Source organism: Eretmochelys imbricata, chromosome 16 (genome assembly GCF_965152235.1).
Source record: "Eretmochelys imbricata isolate rEreImb1 chromosome 16, rEreImb1.hap1, whole genome shotgun sequence".
NCBI lineage: Eukaryota > Metazoa > Chordata > Testudines > Cheloniidae > Eretmochelys > Eretmochelys imbricata.
This window is the reverse complement of record NC_135587.1, coordinates 24,814,526-24,833,666: the sequence shown is the minus strand read 5'-3', so window position 1 is coordinate 24,833,666 and position 19,141 is coordinate 24,814,526. Positions and strand designations below refer to the sequence as shown.

Here is a 19,141-nt window from a genome sequence, read left to right as displayed (position 1 = left end):
ACTTCAGAATTTGAAGAAGGAGTGTGCTGGGGATATGGGAGAGAAAGAAGTGTTCTGCGGATAGACTTTTTCAGTCTCTGGAGAGACTGACAATGCATTTTACAAGTATTAAATTCATACTATTATTAAAAACCTTACTTTTGAGAACTACTGCATAATGCTTTGAGAGCTGGTGCTGCTGACCTGCAGTTTCAGGCAGAGACTGGGTCAATGTGGTCACTGGAGGATGCGAGACTAGACAGCAAAATCTCAGCACAATAATAATATGACATGGAGTTGTGTCTATGTGACTGTTTCTCAGAGGCATAGAGAAATTGGAGTCTGGGTGTGGCTAGAGGATGGAAATATCCTGTGATCATTGCCCTGTGTGTAAATAAAAGCTCATGTTAATAAATAAAAGTTCAGTTGTTTTATTCCAGCCTGATTGGCATGAAAGGAAGTCAGCACTTGCCATATGTCTGAACTAGTGGCAATCAGGTCACAGAAGGCTCAAAATATTTCTGACCTACCTAAAGGTTCTTGAAAATTTTTTAACAAATAGTTAAAAAGTTAGCCATTACAATCTTTAGTTACCAATAAAAACATTTTTCCCCTGTAGGAGCATGAAATTAAATATTTCTTATAAAAGAACAAAAAAGCATTCGCCCAATTAATTTTCTGAAATCTCATTAAAAAATTTAGCCTGACTAAGTCATAGACTTCTGACCTGAATTTTAATTATCTTTACGCTGGATGTAAGCTTTTTTCTGATATTTGCAATGCATCATTAATTTTAAGGCAACTGCTTCCATGCTTTTAAAGTGCTTGCTTCATCTGAATGACATTTACCATAAACTAATTTCACCTTTGAAAAACATCTGTGTTGGTACATGGGGAAGCCTGAGCATATGCAGTATAATGCATATGTATTCAAAGGACTGATTTACTAGCATCCTCAATCATTCAAATCTCTTTATGATCTGTCAAACTGTACATCCATATCCATAAAATAAAATCTTGCTGAAAAAAATTGTTCATTTTGAGATTGAAATTCTTTTTCTGGTGTGGATTTACAAAAATACACTAGAAGAATAAATTGATTTATGCAGGGGTTCTAAGCTCCATCAACTAGAACAGGAAAATACGGGGCTTGTAAATGTGACTTACTGTTCAAATATCAGACAGCTATTATGGTAATGACTGCAGCTGATGACTGTATGCTCTCAGCTTTTGGACTTCATAGCTTCAGAAACCAGTATGATAATCTCTGATATCCTGAATCTGATTTGTTAGCTACAACTCAAAGTCTGATGAACAACTTGGCTCCAGTTTGAAATGTTATCTTCTCTACCAGTGAAAAATTAGTACTAGCTAATGAAAAGTTGACAGGAAAAGAGAAATGCTAACTTTGAATGTGTAGGCTAAACCCAATATTCAGCAGGGGAAACTGAATAAAAAGCTGGATGCCTCAGGGAATTATAAATGGCACAGAGACTTGCACTGCTAAGTGAATCCAATCTAAATCAGCAGTGACCAAAATTAGTTATCACAAGCAATCCGAGTATCTGAGAACTATAAAAATAAGGGTCAGCGAACAGACATTCGATTGCATTATTGTTTTTATAAAACCAATTTTCAGTTAATAAGAACGATGAAAAAGCTACATTTTTAGAACTGTATTTTACATACCTTGCATAATCTTTACTCCTCTGCTACCCAGAGCAAACAAATAATCTGGGTGTTACACGGATTGCCAGCTTGCAGTCAGGAACATTACCAGGAAAGCATTGTTTCTTTTTACAAACTTCATAGGAACGTAACAACATGGGCTGATATCCTTGCTTGTGATTTTATACGGTTTTATCGCTATATATTCACTTACTCTAATTAGAAAACTTCTAAATATGAAGTTCTATTGTGAGTCATAAGGAAAAGGTTAACTAAAACACTAAATATAAATACTGCAGATGAGCAGCTAGGGATGGCTGTAAACTAGCACTGCAAATCTTTGGGGGAAAGTCTGAAACAAACTGTGACATGTAGTCAATTTATCTCTCTTAAAGTTGGAGTTCTATACCTTTTTATTGTATCTGCAACTTATAAAAAAATAAATATCAAGCCACCAGAGTACAGCTACCATAGCCCCAAATTTTTATTTAATGGAAAAATACTCCAAAATGTGAACTATACAAAGATCAGACTACAACTGGAAAACTATGCTGGTACTAGCAGCTCACGCAGCATTAAGAAAAGCAAATACCCTTCCCCACCTGTGCAGAAGCACTTTAGCGGCAGCATTAGAAGGGCACTGCATAAAAGCACAGTCTTATTATGGAAGTGTTGTCTAGCAGTTGGAGAAGGGGACGGAGAAGGAGTCAGCGGTCCTGGAATTCTATTTCCAGCTCTGCCACTGACTTGTTATACAACATTAGGTCAGCCATTGCCTCCACTTTGCCACCTGTAAAATGGAGATAACAATGCTTTTGTGAAGCATTTGAAATTGTACGATGAAAAGTGCTAAAAGGATTTTTCAATCAGAGTGAAAACTACCGTTAGGAAAGGCCTTTGGGATAGGAGTATACTCCTGGTCTAGTCCGTCTGCAGCTGAGGGCACAACCTTGACTGAAGAAAAGAAACCATTCCATTTGGTTTATTCTCTCTCTCTCCACCTCTTTTTTTTTTTTTTTTGGGCTGAGACTTTAAAAGCCAACACACTGCCTGCTCCGCAGAAACACTGAAGCCCCATGCGTGACACTTTTCATACGAGATGTTTAATAAACATTTCCCTCTCTCCCACCTTAAACTACAGCACAGCATGCTAGCATTACTAAACACCCTCAGAGACAAGGATCGCTGCATTTCATGGTGCAGAAATTATGTAGTTTGGGATCCTTCCACATAAGAGGTACCACAAAACTAAGAAGTTCTCTAATTACATTTATGCCAAATGAAAAATCAGATATAATGCAATAAACAAGCCATCATCATCATGACACACAAGGAAGTTGTGATAATCTTTGCTTTGGAAGTTACTATATTATGTTTCTTTTTACAATAAACTAAGTTTTAAAACTAACATTTCACCTTCTCTGTAACACTGTGTTTCTCTGGTTTATTCAGCATCAGGGCTTTTAAAAAGGAGCAAAGATGCAAGAGCTCTTTTCTCCACTCCTAATTTCCAACCTGGATCTTCCTCAGAACAGCTGACATACTCAGACATCTCCACTGATATCATTTAGATACTAATGGGAGAGGGGAAAATCTTCACTGAACAATGACCATTCAGCAAAATGAGGTTGCTCAGCATCAGGGTAAAGGCAGAACATAGAGTATTACCTACTAATTACACTTAACTATGTCATTACAAATTCTAACATGTGTTCCACAATGCCATGAATGTATCTGCTGCTTAAGAACACTTCCTAATCTTGTTCATGAAATAATTACAGGGGCTATACCCTGCCAAATGAGGCAGTAATTAACCCTAATTGCTCAAAATGCAACTGGCTAATTCTAGGAGATTAATCAAGGGGATTCAATTATTATTAAATGACTTAATATGACAAATTGCTGCATTAGGAGAGGAGGCTGTGCTCCATACAATGTATTTTCAGAGCAGCACTAAACAAAATAGATTCATTGTTGTACTGTATAAGCAGATAACCCACTGTTTTTGGAATCTTGTACCTATGTTTTGCTACAGCTTTCCTAATGAATCATTCCTGTCCAAAGAACCTCAAAACAGCACTGGATCCAATACTTAATGTGGCAAATTAACACTCTCACTTCCCAGCAAGACTTCCAGCATTCTTCTCTACCTTTAAGGCTTTTTGTTAACTGCACTAGGCACTGTGCAGGTAAAACCTAACAGTTCTGATAATATCTGCAGCCTTAAACACCCTCCAAGGAGTGACATAGCCCCAAGCCATACCAACAAAAATAATCTCTTGGTTAAACTGAAAATCTGCAGTTAGTCTGGAAATAAGACCTAATGATATCTTTATCCCCTACCCCTTTTGTGGACTGCCAGTTACAAGAGGGAGATCATCGTACAGGGAAATATGTTTGTGCTGAGAAAAAATATCAAGGAACGATGCTCCCAGAGGCTCAGAAGACAGAAAGAGATCATACAATTTAATCTGGACTGACCTGTTTCTTGTATTTGGTAATTATCACTAAAATATTCAAGTCGATGAATAAAGAATATATTTATCATTAAAATTCAAACAACTTCTTTTCTTTGGCCTTCCTTTAAAGGATCACAGTAGCACAGAAAGTCAGCATTGTACCAATATAAGCTTTTTATAAGCCAATTTCAAAACACTTGCTATAGGGCAACACTGAAAATGTTTCCCATTCCTCCTGTGATCATCAAAAATGGGTTTGAAACAACACTGTCAAGCTCTTTAGGCCCAAAAATTTATATATCTTAAAGACTATAATAATCTTAACATTTAAAAAAGTTATAAAAAAAGACTCAATGGGGTCTTTAAGGGGGATTAAAGAGAGAAATGTGCTTACTTGAGGATCATGCTGATATTCCTGCCCTGGCACTTTGCAGAGAGGGTTGTTCTGGTCCCCTAGATGATGTGGATGGTTATGTTGTCCTTCCATGGTAACATGCCAATCTTTGCCCTAGAATTCTGTTGAAATACAAAAAAAAAGCCATGTCACTGTTACCAATCCAACACATTGAAAGTGGAAAGAATTTGCAACACGCGTCTGTCTGAGTACGTGGATGTGTTTGTATATAAACAGAGAAAGAGGATAGTCTTTTCCTCTCCTTCACTCCAGTGGAGGTTCCAGTGCACAGAACTCTTGAAGCAGAATACTTCACCTTCCACCAAAGCCTCCAGAGTCTAAGCATGTCACAAATACACTACTCAGAGTCCTTCCAGCTCGTGTATGCAGAAAGCAGTGAGTCAAGCAAATTCTGAGTCTCCACAGACAATAGCAAGGGAGGAAGCCTCATATCATAAGCATCATTGATCTCCATGAAAGCTTTCAAACTGAGCAGAATATCAAGAACAGCTAATGTCCGTATGTTCTCTCTTTATGTTACCCATAAAAGACCTTGCTTTCACCAGTTTAAATATAAATTAATTTTGCAGCAGCAGTAGCTGGCACTGCCCCCAATAAAGCTACATGACCGAAATGTAATTCTATATACAGGTAAGAATAATGTGAGAAAGGTCAACACTTTCTTCACGGATAAAAGAAAGGAACTAAAAGAAATTAATAAGAAAGAGTAAAAGAAAACTGTTTCTTCAAGAAAGTACTTCATATATCTAACTACTCTGCCTGGCACACTGTCTTGCACTGGGAGGAATTACAGATCCAAAAGGTCTGTCTCATCCCTAGTAACTCTTTAAATCAGATGGCATATCAATTGTAAACACATTGTGCACTTTTGCCAATTTAAAAATACATAACTAAACTGACTTTGAGCCAATAATGTTCTCCAATGAGCCTGTATTTTGACATCTTTCGACATTCAGAACCCGCATAGGTTTGTTGGTGTCCTCCATCCTACCCATATCTATTCAGTGGAATCTATATAAAACAAAAAAGTGAAATCCCCCACCTAAAGCGCTTTTATTTCTTTCTGGAGGTACGTATGACCCTGATGATGGCCTGTACAAACGTCCAGATGCACTTAACAAGGGTTAGCAGATGTAGAGTGATGCAATAATGGACCCCATGTGTTTTTCTGAGCCATACTTCCCATTTCCTGACCAGACAGTTCCTCTTCCAAAGCATCCCAAAGCCAACTACCTGTTTTTATTTATTTTAATATATCTTTGGCAGCATGACAAGTGCAAGTCTTTGGGTTAATCTCAAACCAGAAGCACAGAAGACAGGTCAAGGGATTTTCTGCAATGGAGAGGAGGAAAGTTTAAAAGGGAAAAAAAATCCACAGGTATGTGTGCTCCAAGTAGCTTCATTAAGGAGAAGGGCTGTCTTTTTGATCTGAAGGAAAAAGAATTTGATGGAGCCAAAAAATGAAGACCTTCTTTGCATCGGTCTTCACGGCTGAGGATGTGAGGGAGATTCCCAATCCTGAGCTATTCTTTTTAGGTGACAGATCTGAGGAACTGTCCCAGATTGAGGAATAATTAGAGGAGGTTTTGGAACAACAAAATCCAAATCCTCAACAGTTAGACCATGCCTAACTTATAATCACACTCCGTAAACAAAACCTGTACTTTGTAAGCCATTTAAAACAGTAAAAACATCAGTGATGGTTATGCATGCAGACTTATAGCTCTGCACTCTACATCCCCAACAATACCGTTTGCAGGGTGGGCATCATTTAAAACATTATATAGGTTGAGGGAGGACTTCAGGATCATCCTCTGTTAGCAGGTCAAAATGCCAAAGCTGACATTACACCGTGACCTAGGGTCAACTGAAAAGTTAAGATTCAACCACCCCCAAAAATTGTCTTTTCATACAAGTTGGTGTGTTGGAGAAAGCAATAGGTGGAAGACCTGTTAGAATACAGTGACACCAACACACTGACCTAGGAACAAAGAGAAAAAAAAGAACAGTACTGCAGATAAATGTTCCATTTTCCCCTTACAGCAATTACTAGAGAGACAGCATCCCAATAGAGGCTCCTACAGAAGTTACAGAACTGAAGGGGGGGGAGGAGGGAAAGAGTGTACAACAACTGCCAACAGACCAGTTTCTGATAACGTATTCTATCAGCAGCCAATAACCTGCAATCTCTTATTTCATTCGTACTGTCACTTATTCCTCATTTTCTATCTAAAATTTCCCTTCATCCCACACAAATTGTGTCCCATTTTTTAGCACTGAAAATGTATTGTCGTTATAAATGTGAAGTGCCGAGTCAAAACACAAAACGAAATCTAACTTGCATTTAAGTTGCCAGTAATGTGGTTGCTGAAAGGAGTAGTGAAATCCAGTACCCACACCACAACTCAGATTCCTGCACCTCAAGCATCACATCTGGGTTTATCTTAAATCTGTAGAGAAGGGTGGGGGATTATCAAGTGGTTTCAAGTATGACTGGATTATTTTTATACCTCTACAACTTCAAATAAGACTAAGTAAAAGTTTGTGGGTGTTGGGAAGGAAAAGACTAAAAAAAAAAAGACATGAATGAAAGGGCACTGAGAATGTTATAGATCAGCCAAATTTACAAGTAAGCTGCTGGGAATCCAATCTTTGTGCAATAACTTTTTGAGAACACAAAGTCAGATCAAAGCAACCCTGTCTGGAAAAGTGAAATTCCCCTGTTGGCTGAACAGTGTAAAGCAGTTTGCTCCCTTAGTTGGGTACAGTAATCCTTATTCCTACCCTTCCTTCCAAATGGATCTCCGGTATATATGAAAGCACCATCTAGATCCAATGTAAACAGGAGCCACAGGCATAACTCCTCTTTTACTTCCTAATCTTTATTGCCACAAGTTCCTATCAAAGGTAACTGATGTGGTATGGTATTTCCATACAATGTCACATGCAGCATAAAAATAGCTTGCATAACGTCTTAGTAAATGACATAAGGGCTGAAGGAAATTAAATATCTTTAAGCAAAGGAATAACTGATCCACGTTATCTTTGTTTAAGCACAAAAATGAGTATACAACATAGCCTTTCTAGGAGGAGCAGTGAAATGTATCTTGTCACAATGAATCATATTTACAGATTCAAGATAATCAGAATGACTAGAGGCAGAGAATGACTGTGAACCAGATCCCGATAACTTTATTCAAAATGAAAAAATCCCATGAATAGTTAATAGAAGTACGTGTGGATTAAAGTACTACTCGATATGAGTAGATGTATCAGATTCTGGCCCGGAAAGCAAGGCTTCTCTTCAAACTATTTATTCAGAATTTACACATTAAATACTAAATGACCCAGGAAATGCAAGATGACTTTGAACAGAGTGCTTTTGGCTAGTAAAATAACATGCCTAGTTATTCATCCATCTGTGTTTCAGGTACTGTGCCAGTATTGGGTCACCTCTTTGTGGCTGGTCTGATACCGTTCCAAGAGTATAACAACTGTGGCAAGATAAGATTTAGTGTCCAAAATGAATTTTTGTCAGAAATCTTTGTTCCAGCAGTCTTGGCAAGCAGTGAGCGAGACAGGGAACTTTGCTATGTATTAATAATGCACCAAGGGCATCTGGGCACTGACTTCCTTTTACTTTAAACTACAACAGTTGGAAAAAGAGGAGGATCATCACAGCTCAAGTCATCAGAAGAATTTTTGCATTGGAGGTTTATTTTGTTCTATCAGTACTATTCGTTAAAGAGCCTTAAGCGCAGACAGAATTTTGCTGGCTGGGTATAACACAACCTACCATAATGCATGGATGTATGGTGACATTTTAAAAACATCCACTATCTTTTTAGAAATATGAAATTGAGAATTAAACAAATGCTTTAAAAAGCTTCCAGTGCCAATGCTCAGAACCAGCACACATCATGTGAACCGCAAAGTTTTAGGTTATTCCCCCATCCCTCAGAGACTACATCATGCTACTTCCCCTCAGTAGCCATATAAATCACAGGAACAAATTTTGAGTTTTCCATGTTGCAGCAGAACAAGCTACAGATTCATTCTGAGGCCTGATGCCATTCTTTCTGTTTTTCCAGTGCTGGCCATTTGATTATGAAAAGAGGTTGGGGCTTCTATGAGGAAAACATCAAGGATTCTATTATATTGATCTACCAACCAGGAAAGCTATAAAAGCAACAAACATTCATCAACAACATTCCCACTACCAAAGAATTGAAAGAGCCCTATAGTACAGTACCCGCCAAAAACAAAGTGCTGAACACTCCTGGGTTGGTCTAAATATAAAAGTATTTAAAAACCCATAATATGAACTTCAGTTTGTTTTCATTGTCCATGGGGAGAGGAGTACAAAGAATCAGCATGAGTAAGAAAAAGTAACATTAGATGTTAACATTCTTTCACTTTTAATAATCTGTAAGTTTATTAGTAACACAGATAAGGAAGATCATGATGGGTTTGTTTGTTTGTAAAAAAAAAAAAAAAAGCCCCTTTAATAATAATACCCATCTCTTATATAGCACTTTTCATCAGTAGATCTCAAAGCCCTTTATAAAAGGTGTCATTATTCCCATTTACAGATGGGGAAATCAAGGACAGAGAGGGAAAGGTGACTTGCCCAAGGACACCCAATGGGCCACTGGTCAAACTGGGAACCCAGATCTCCTGAATCCTGGTCCAGTGCTTTATCCACTAGACATATGGAATCTCTCTTAGACACACCCGCAAGTAGTTTGTGCATTATGTGTTGCTGTCGGAGCCATCAAATTTATAATTCTCTAAAAACATGGGATCTAAAATAACTAGGATTTATAAAGGTTTCTTATTTAAAAAGAAAGCATAATAAAAAATCCTACATGCACAGAGAACATACTGATACGGGCTTACTGACAGATTCCCTTTTTGCTTCTTACCACCCAAGACAATTAAGTTTCACACTTAAAAATTGAAGATACTGGAATGCATTAAAATATCAGGTCCCAGCTGCCATACTCGAACACTGATTCATATCTATAGTCTAACACTGATCTTATATCACATCTACCATAGCCTGCCTTAGGGACAGAATGAAGTCCAAAAAGATATCCAGTTATTTGTAAAACTGAGAAGCCAAGCCGGTCAGCAGATCACATGAAACTCAGGCACTTCTAAGAGAACCATAACTCTGTAGGAAACACAAGGTATGTTCACTTACAAGGAGAGATTAGACAATGGGAAAGTAATTAACAGCTCAGAATAGCATAGCTACCGCAAGCATGCAGAAGAGTTTATTAGGAAGAGTATTAGGGTTTGGCCAGTGTTTGCTTAAAGTACTGTAGCTGCAAGCAAATAAAGGAGTAAGAATAAAATCAGTTTTGAAAAGAGATATGGCTGAGCTCACATGACACCAGCTCTGATCCCCGCTGACACCTAAGGGACAGAGTGTCCTGCTTGAAACTGGCAGTTCTGCTATTCCAGGCTCTTATTGGCACACACTCACACTATAGGTAGACTGGTAAATTTATCCTCAGTAAGAGGACTGATAGAGGGCCTTCAGATTGCTGATAACAATGGAGAAGCACTTTTTAATGTCAGCAAAGGCTCCTGAATTGTAACTCTACAATAAATTGTTGCATATTTTTTTAAGTTTTATGACACTTTAAATAAAAATAGGCAAAAAGGTAACTAAAGCCAGTATTCCAGTTGCACTTTTAAACATGAATACAATGCAGTAGAGGACACTGGGAATGCCTACTATAGCTAAAAGCTGCAAAACTGTTTACAATCTCCCATCTTCCCAACCCTATTTTCAGATGCTTATACTTTTCTAACAAACAAGTAGACAAGATTGTTTGAAACACTCACATTCTGGGCTAAAGTTTCCCTGCCTGATCTCTGTAAGGTGAAATTTATGGATTAAAGAAAGCTACATGTGTAAAGGCTAATTTGTAACTAAAGAGTATATTGAAGACTGAATTACCAATTGATACCTCAGTCATTCTAACTTCTTTGTTTACATAATTAATATATTTGTAAACCTTTGTTATTTAAACCTGGAACTATTCGGGCTATGTTACATTCACAATATGGGGCAGACTATCCTACCAACTCCTAAGAGGTAACTACCACAAAACCTTAAACTTCACTAGGACAATGATTTTCCAGGACTGAATGTAAGGGAGCACTTCAAAATTGTGTCTCTCGGTCTTAACTGTTCTTTTCAGAATTGCTCAAGTCCATGGGCTATTACAGTCTTGCACCTTATATTTTGGCTGTACAAATCAGGATGGGATGCTGCATGCAGGTACATGTTGTTGTCTGCAAGCAGCACTCTTCCTATATTAAACAGGAAATAAATGCAGGCTGCACTGTAAGAATCTTCAGCTGATTTTATCCATCTTATGCCGCCAGAGTCACAAAGGTGTCAGTACATCACTGCTAATCAACACAGTGTAATACTTTAATGACTCTTCTCTTTTTAAGATGTTGAATTTTAAAAGGTAAAGTTCCACTGAGGTTGGAAGTAAACGATCGAGAGGATTTTGGCACTATCTGTACCCAAAGAAATTGGTCAAAGAAAGGTAATTAAGTTACAAGAAATCCAAGACCTTCACTGGGTAACAGAATTCTGCTAGATCTTGGATCCAATATTGCTACCCAGTTTGTTAACAATAAGGAAACACTTGTCGGATGGAAGGTAAATCTACACTGTAGTCGAATGATCTCAGGTCAGATAGGCATACTCTCACTAGCTTTAATTTAGCTTGCACACTAAAAATCACAGTAAAAACACAGTGGCATGGGTTTCAGTGCCAGACATACATGCCTACCTGATTCTCTGGGTACTTAGTCATGTTGCTAGCCCATGCTGAAGCTCGTGCTGCCTTGTCTTCATTGCTATTTTTAGCATGCTAGCCAGATTAAAGCGAGTACCAGTGGGCCTACCGGAGCTGCAAATCACACCTTCAACTGCAGTGTATACATACTCTGATGCTTTTTCCACAATACATAAAAAATATAGCCACCATTTCCACTCAGTAGATGCAGCGCATTCTGAAATATGGCTAAACTCAATCGGAAGGAATAATTATGTTGATTTTATGGTGCGTGCACTCCATCTTCAATCATGTATTTTATGTAGCTTTCTTAAAAGGGATACTTAAGTCACTGACATCCAAAATGTGAAAACTTAAAGGTATATTTTACATTTCCATAGCAAATGTGCTCCTGCCAAAATGAGTGTTTTTTAAATTAATCCCTGCAAAGATAAATAACCCAGAAAACTGTTCCATCTCTAGCTCCTGTATTCATAGCTGTACAGCAGTTTCTAACTGAACCACAAAAGAAATGTACACTAGATTAACAGACCTGAAAACTAAAAATTTTCTGTTTATCTATCCACAGCTTTGCAACAGCAGTTCAAGCTTCCTCAAGATTTGTAAATTCCAAGAGCGTGCCTCAATTCTAACTTGCAGGAACTATATCCAGGGGTAAGAGGAACATTTCATCTCCATGGCCTATTCAGACCTTGTCCTCTCTTGAGACACACAACAAGACTACAAAAATTAGTGCGCTGTGATGGTGAGTTTGAAGATGTGATTCCACTGACAACTAGACAGAGATCAACAAACTCATTTTACCTAATGCTTTCCAGTCAACTTTCAATACATTATCACTGGCACAATACAGCATCAAAGAAATCAGACAAAAAAAATCTAGTCAAGTCCTCGTTAAGCAAAATACGAAAGGTACAGAAAATCAACAGTAGAGAACGTTAATAAAAGACAAGAACTCAAAAACATTTAATCAGACTCCTTCTCACTTCCTTTTCCCATTTGGTAATAAAAACATAATTCCAGAAGAATATTTGAAGAATTCTTCATCTGTTTAACCACCAAAGACAACAGTTGGAAACAAGTCAAGAGGCCCTGGAATGAGCTCTCCCTACCCACTGGCAGTGTCCGACTCTGCTTTGTCCTAGCCCTGCACTTTTATTACTCAAGAGATGGACTCTCTCTCATTGTTACTTCCAAGGTACTTAGGAAGCTCAGACTGTTCTTGTTTGGGCCTTGCAGCTGGGGAAGTGTAAACAGATATATTTTTAAAATAGCACAGAGGTGTGCCACACATTCCCCATATTGGATGAAAAAGGGAAGTTATCACAATCACCTCTGAGAAGAGTAAGTTACAAAAAGTAACCAATGCTGAATTTCTGTTTGAGGCTATTACAAATGCTCACATTAAATATTTCAAATGCACAAGATCCAAGTAGGTCATATGCCACAAAAATGAATATATGTAGAGGCTAAGTCATTCTCCAAAATTATGCATGTCATTCATGGGATCCTTTGTAGTCAGTATTAGCCACTTGTTGAAATCAGGCTCTCAATCTTTATTTTTTTTTAATCAAATTTTAAATTAATATTTTTGCTTCTGGACAATTATTTATTCTGAGAATTCCTGTTTGGACATATGATTCCTTTTTACTGTGAGGTATGAATGGTCATTGTTGGGGTTCCATTCCCTATAAGCAGCACAGAGTAACTGTGAGTGAATATTAATCTTCTCAGCTTCTAGAAAGGGAAATGTAGGGAGGAAAGCTTTCATCACTGCTTTTTCAAGCATGGCACTTGGAGAATTCTGGGTAAAAATTATTAACGGCATGCTATGAGTCTTGCAGTATTTGGGGTAAATTCTAAGTGACCACGTAAGTTCTGAATGATGCTGATGACCGACCGACCAACCAATCTAATGAACCCAGCAATACCGCATACCAATTGTGGTCAGTTTCACACAACATTAAAGCATAAAATGTCTTTAGTTAGTGCTGGCACTTTACCTATAAGTGAAAAATGATAGGGATGCTCTTTTGAAGGGTTCAGAAACACAAGAATGATCATATAGGAAAAGAATAAGTGGCCAGTTCAGTCAGGTATTCCTCCTCCTGCCATGCCAGAATAGACCAAATGACCCATCCATGCCAGTGCCTCAGTCAGTGGCCAATGCAAGAAGCGTCAGAGGAAAAAAAGCAATCCTGTGCTAAACGAATTGTATAATACTATGCCACAAAGAGAAGCTTCTTCTTTACCTCAACCAGTGGTCCCATATGGCCTGAAACACAACCGGCGTTTACAATTTTGTCCGAGACTAGAGTAATCGCAGGTGCTTGTCCAATTTGCATAAATCTCTAATCAGTTTTGAAATTCACAATCATTTGTCTTAGCAATATCTTGTAGCAGCAAGTTCCACAGGTTTATGGCATGTAAGATTTTATGAAAGCAGTATAACCTAGCCCAGGGGTTCTCAAACTGGGGGTCAGGACCCCTCAGGGGGGGTCGTGAGGTTATTACATGGGGGGTCGCGAGCTATCAGCCTCCACCCTAAACCCTGCTTTGCCTCCAGCATTTATAATGGTGTTAAATATATTAAAAAGTGTTTTTAATTTATAAGGGTGGGGTCACACTCACAGGCTTGCTATGTGAAAGGGGTCACCAGGACAAAAGAAAACTTGCAAATTACGATTAAGCAACATTAGCAAAACTGGCTGTGCTGTTTATATGCAATCTTCAGTATGTCACAAGAATGGACACAGGCTGGTAAGTGGGACACTCTCTCTGCATCCCCACCAAATCTACAAAATCAAGGAACAAACTTCTCGTACTGAAAATAAAGAGAACTCATATGAACAAAGAAGCCAGTGATATGCTTCAGTTATTAAAATGCTGGCACTTAGCTGCACATTATAAATAAATGAAGCAACACTGTCTCAGTTAAGCACTTAGTTTCGTAAAGAAGACAGGTTTCAGAGTAACAGCCGTGTTAATCTGTCTTTGCAAAAAGAAAAGGAGGACTTGTGGCACCTTAGACACTAACCAATTTATTTGAGCATGAGCTTTCGTGAGCTACAGCTCACTTCATCGGATACATACCGTGGAAACTGCAGAAGACATTAATGTAAGACATTAAGGTAATGTCTTCTGCAGTTTCCACGGTATGTATCCGATGAAGTGAGCTGTAGCTCACGAAAGCTCATGCTCAAATAAATTGGTTAGTCTCTAAGGTGCCACAAGTCCTCCTTTTCTTTTTGTAAAGAAGACAGTCATCAGGACATCATACAACCACACAAAAACTGGCAGGTCTTGTATGACTGAATATGCTGCTTACCTAAATATCCGCAGTGGAGTTACTGGCGCAGGATTGTTTGCCTGTACCCAAACCAGTAGGGAAAACAGTTTACTGGAAACAAAGGAAGGAAATAAAACATGGTTAATTAGAGCTGAACCCAACTTAAAAACAAAACATTTTCAGAAAAGAACAGTTAACACAGCAGAATGCTGCCTTCCTTCCACCAACAGATCTGAAGTTATAAACTCAAAGCCAGAAACAAGGTACACAAGCACAAACAAGTAAAACAGGCTTTGACTTAGATTGGAAATAAATGAATTTATCTGCTACCTCAGCTGCATCTTTACTAACATCTGTGAAATGAACAAAGTAAAATCAATAACGTAATTAAAAATCATCAGCATAAGATCATAAAGAACTGTAACCACACAAACCCAAAGTTTTTATAGCTAGAAGAGCACAGATCTAGAACCAAATTCTGCCCTGACTTATATCTTGTGCAGTCACACTATTCCTGAAACTCTGCCTTCAGTCAGCTCCAGTACCATCTGCCCAAGCCAAAGCAACCTGTCAATCAAGATCCCAATTCACCACCTCTCCTCACATAAAGTTAAATGAACCCCCTAACCTGAAGGGGCCCACAAGTGCAACAAGCTCACATTCTCATGGGAACTCCTCCACAGGACTATATCTCCCAAACAGACCTGCCTCTTGCTCTTCTCCTTTGATTCAAATATTCCACTCAGCCAAAACCAAGCTTCCACGATCCCCTGCAGGTATCTGACAGGTGCCTTTCATAGGGCAGAAGAGCCCAGGGTTCTTGGTACTGGAGACCAAGATCATAGAATCATAGAATATCAGGGTTGGAAGGGACCCCTGAAGGTCATCTAGTCCAACCCCCTGCTCGAAGCAGGACCAATTCCCAGTTAAATCATCCCAGCCAGGGCTTTGTCAAGCCTGACCTTAAAAACTTCCAAGGAAGGAGATTCCACCACCTCCCTAGGCAACGCATTCCAGTGTTTTACCACCCTCTTAGTGAAAAAGTTTTTCCTAATATCCAATCTAAACCTCCCCCACTGCAACTTGAGGCCATTACTCCTCGTTCTGTCATCTGCTACCATTGAGAACAGTCTAGAGCCATCCTCTTTGGAACACCCTTTCAGGTAGTTGAAAGCAGCTATCAAATCCCCCCTCATTCTTCTCTTCTGCAGGCTAAACAATCCCAGCTCCCTCAGCCTCTCCTCATAAGTCATGTGTTCTAGACCCCTAATCATTTTTGTTGCCCTTCGCTGGACTCTCTCCAATTTATCCACATCCTTCTTGTAGTGTGGGGCCCAAAACTGGACACAGTACTCCAGATGAGGCCTCACCAATGTCGAATAGAGGGGGACGATCATGTCCCTCGATCTGCTCGCTATGCCCCTACTTATACATCCCAAAATGCCATTGGCCTTCTTGGCAACAAGGGCACACTGCTGACTCATATCCAGCTTCTCGTCCACTGTCACCCCTAGGTCCTTTTCCGCAGAACTGCTGCCTAGCCATTCGGTCCCTAGTCTGTAGCGGTGCATTGGATTCTTCCGTCCTAAGTGCAGGACCCTGCACTTATCCTTATTGAACCTCATCAGATTTCTTTTGGCCCAATCCTCCAATTTGTCTAGGTCCTTCTGTATCCTATCCCTCCCCTCCAGCGTATCTACCACTCCTCCCAGTTTAGTATTGTCCGCAAATTTGCTGAGAGTGCAATCCACACCATCCTCCAGATCATTTATGAAGATATTGAACAAAACCGGCCCCAGGACCGACCCCTGGGGCACTCCACTTGACACCGGCTGCCAACTAGACATGGAGCCATTGATCACTACCCGTTGAGCCCGACAATCTAGCCAGCTTTCTACCCACCCTATAGTGCATTCATCCAGCCCATACTTCCTTAACTTGCTGACAAGAATACTGTGGGAGACCGTGTCAAAAGCTTTGCTAAAGTCAAGAAACAATACATCCACTGCTTTCCCTTCATCCACAGAACCAGTAATCTCATCATAAAAGGCAATTAGATTAGTCAGGCATGACCTTCCCTTGGTGAATCCATGCTGGCTGTTCCTGATCACTTTCCTCTCATGCAAGTACTTCAAGATTGATTCTTTGAGGACCTGCTCCATGATTTTTCCAGGGACTGAGGTGAGGCTGACTGGCCTGTAGTTCCCAGGATCCTCCTTCTTCCCTTTTTAAAAGATTGGCACTACATTAGCCTTTTTCCAGTCATCCGGGACTTCCCCGGTTCGCCACGAGTTTTCAAAGATAATGGCCAATGGCTCTGCAATCACAGCCGCCAATTCCTTCAGCACTCTCGGATGCAACTCGTCCGGCCCCATGGACTTGTGCACGTCCAGCTTTTCTAAATAGTCCCTAACCACCTCTATCTCCACAGAGGGCTGGCCATCTCTTCCCCATTTTGTGATGCCCAGCGTAGCAGTCTGGGAGCTGACCTTGTTAGTGAAAACAGAGGCAAAAAAAGCATTGAGTACATTAGCTTTTTCCACATCCTCTGTCACTAGGTTGCCTCCCTCATTCAGTAAGGGGCCCACACTTTCCTTGGCTTTCTTCTTGTTGCCAACATACCTGAAGAAACCCTTCTTGTTACTCTTGACATCTCTCGCTAGCTGCAGCTCCAGGTGCGATTTGGCCCTCCTGATTTCATTCCTACATGCCCGAGCAATATTTTTATACTCTTCCCTGGTCATATGTCCAAGCTTCCACTTCTTGTAAGCTTCTTTTTTATGTTTAAGATCCGCTAGGATTTCACCGTTAAGCCAAGCTGGTCGCCTGCCATATTTACTATTCTTTCGACTCATTGGGATGGTTTGTCCCTGTAACCTCAACAGGGATTCCTTGAAATACAGCCAGCTCTCCTGGACTCCTTTCCCCTTCAAGTTAGTCCCCCAGGGGATCCTGGCCATCCGTTCCCTGAGGGAGTCGAAGTCTGCTTTCCTGAAGTCCAGGGTCCGTATCCTGCTGCTTACCTTTCTTCCCTGCGTCAGGATCCTGAACTCAACCAACTCATGGTCACTGCCTCCCAGATTCCCATCCACTTTTGCTTCCCCCACTAATTCTACCCGGTTTGTGAGCAGCAGGTCAAGAAAAGCGCCCCCCCTAGTTGGCTCCTCTAGCACTTGCACCAGGAAATTGTCCCCTACGCTTTCCAAAAACTTCCTGGATTGTCTATGCACCGCAGTATTGCTTTCCCAGCAGATATCAGGAAAATTAAAGTCACCCATGAGAATCAGGGCATGCGATCTAGTAGCTTCCGTGAGCTGCCGGAAGAAAGCCTCATCTACCTCATCCCCCTGGTCCGGTGGTCTATAGCAGACTCCCACTAGTTACAAGATGTACTTTAAGGAACAGAACCTCGTCAGCGTTCAGATTCTTATGCACCAAATCCCCAAGGTGCAGCTCCTCTCCAAACCAGCCTTGGCAACAGCTGCAGCCAGCTTAATCAGGTATTAGCATGTGCCTTTGGATGCCTAAAACTCAACTAGAGGGCAAATTATCCTCTCCCAGATGAATACACAGTATGACTAGTGCCAAAAACCTCCCAAGGAGATAGTGAAGCAGCAGTAGTTGTGCCTAGCATGTGCCTGTTTCCTGAGCCAGCACACCTCCATCTTATTACCAGGCATAGCCAGCTGCTTTCCATATGACTGGCACTCAGTCCTTTTTGCTGCCCGCAATGGTACTGAATGTCAGCAAACCCAAATGTCCACAGATGAACTATTGTTAGCTGATCTAATAGGTAGGAGACAAAAGAAAGGATTACACTACACAGAGTAGTAGTACCCCCCTGTCCCACAGAAAGAAATTGTCCTCATCTGGCCCTGCAATAACAAGCCTTTTGTTAATCCATCAGGGCCATTGAGGTGGATGCTCCTATAAGGACGAAATGAGCCAAACAGATTACTGCTTTCCTTTGCATTGCTACAAACAAATAGTAGGGCTTTGCACTGTTACAACATCTTATACTGGAGGTGATGGGAAAAACGAAGCCCAGAAGTTAAGTGACTTCCACAAGGCCATTATGAGGCTCAGTATTCCCATCTGTAAAATGAGGGTAGTAGTGTCCTGCCTTACAGACATGCCAAGTGGCCTTTTGCATCTGCCATATGGTTTGAGATCAACAAATAGAAGGTAGTATAGCAATGCAAAATATATTAATGAATAGTGTGTATAGACTATACACCCACATATGTACTTTTTCTCCAGTTTACTATATTCCTCTACGTTTCTTCCCCACCCTCATTTCCTGGGGGGCCAAATGGGAAAAAGAACTATATTTGGATGAAAATAGCTAGTGTAACAAAATAAGCAATCAAGATATTGTTATGATATGAATACAGCATAACTAAGATGTGTTCTATGCAAGATGGGCCATGTGCAGTATCACTGGAAAGGTTATGATTTACTGAATCTGATTATCCTATTTGTATGCACGTATCATTTCTGTATC

At 40.0% G+C, this 19,141-nt stretch overlaps 1 protein-coding gene across 4 annotated transcripts in view; it reads right to left on the bottom strand.

Annotated features, from left to right (window-relative positions):
* NEK6 (NIMA related kinase 6) overlaps positions 1-19,141 on the bottom strand; it is a 111,330-nt gene that overhangs the window by 61,007 nt on the left and 31,182 nt on the right. For 2 of the 4 annotated variants that reach the window (XM_077835782.1, XM_077835785.1), the window contains exons 2-3: positions 14,677-14,748; positions 4,501-4,622 (exon numbers count right to left, since the gene is read on the bottom strand). In XM_077835782.1, coding sequence (XP_077691908.1) covers positions 4,501-4,593 — 93 coding nt within the window. In that variant the 5' untranslated portion in view covers positions 4,594-4,622; positions 14,677-14,748. Of the gene's footprint in view, positions 1-4,500; positions 4,626-14,676; positions 14,749-19,141 lie in introns of all 4 variants that reach the window. The other 2 variants (XM_077835783.1, XM_077835784.1) reach the window with 2 other exon arrangements.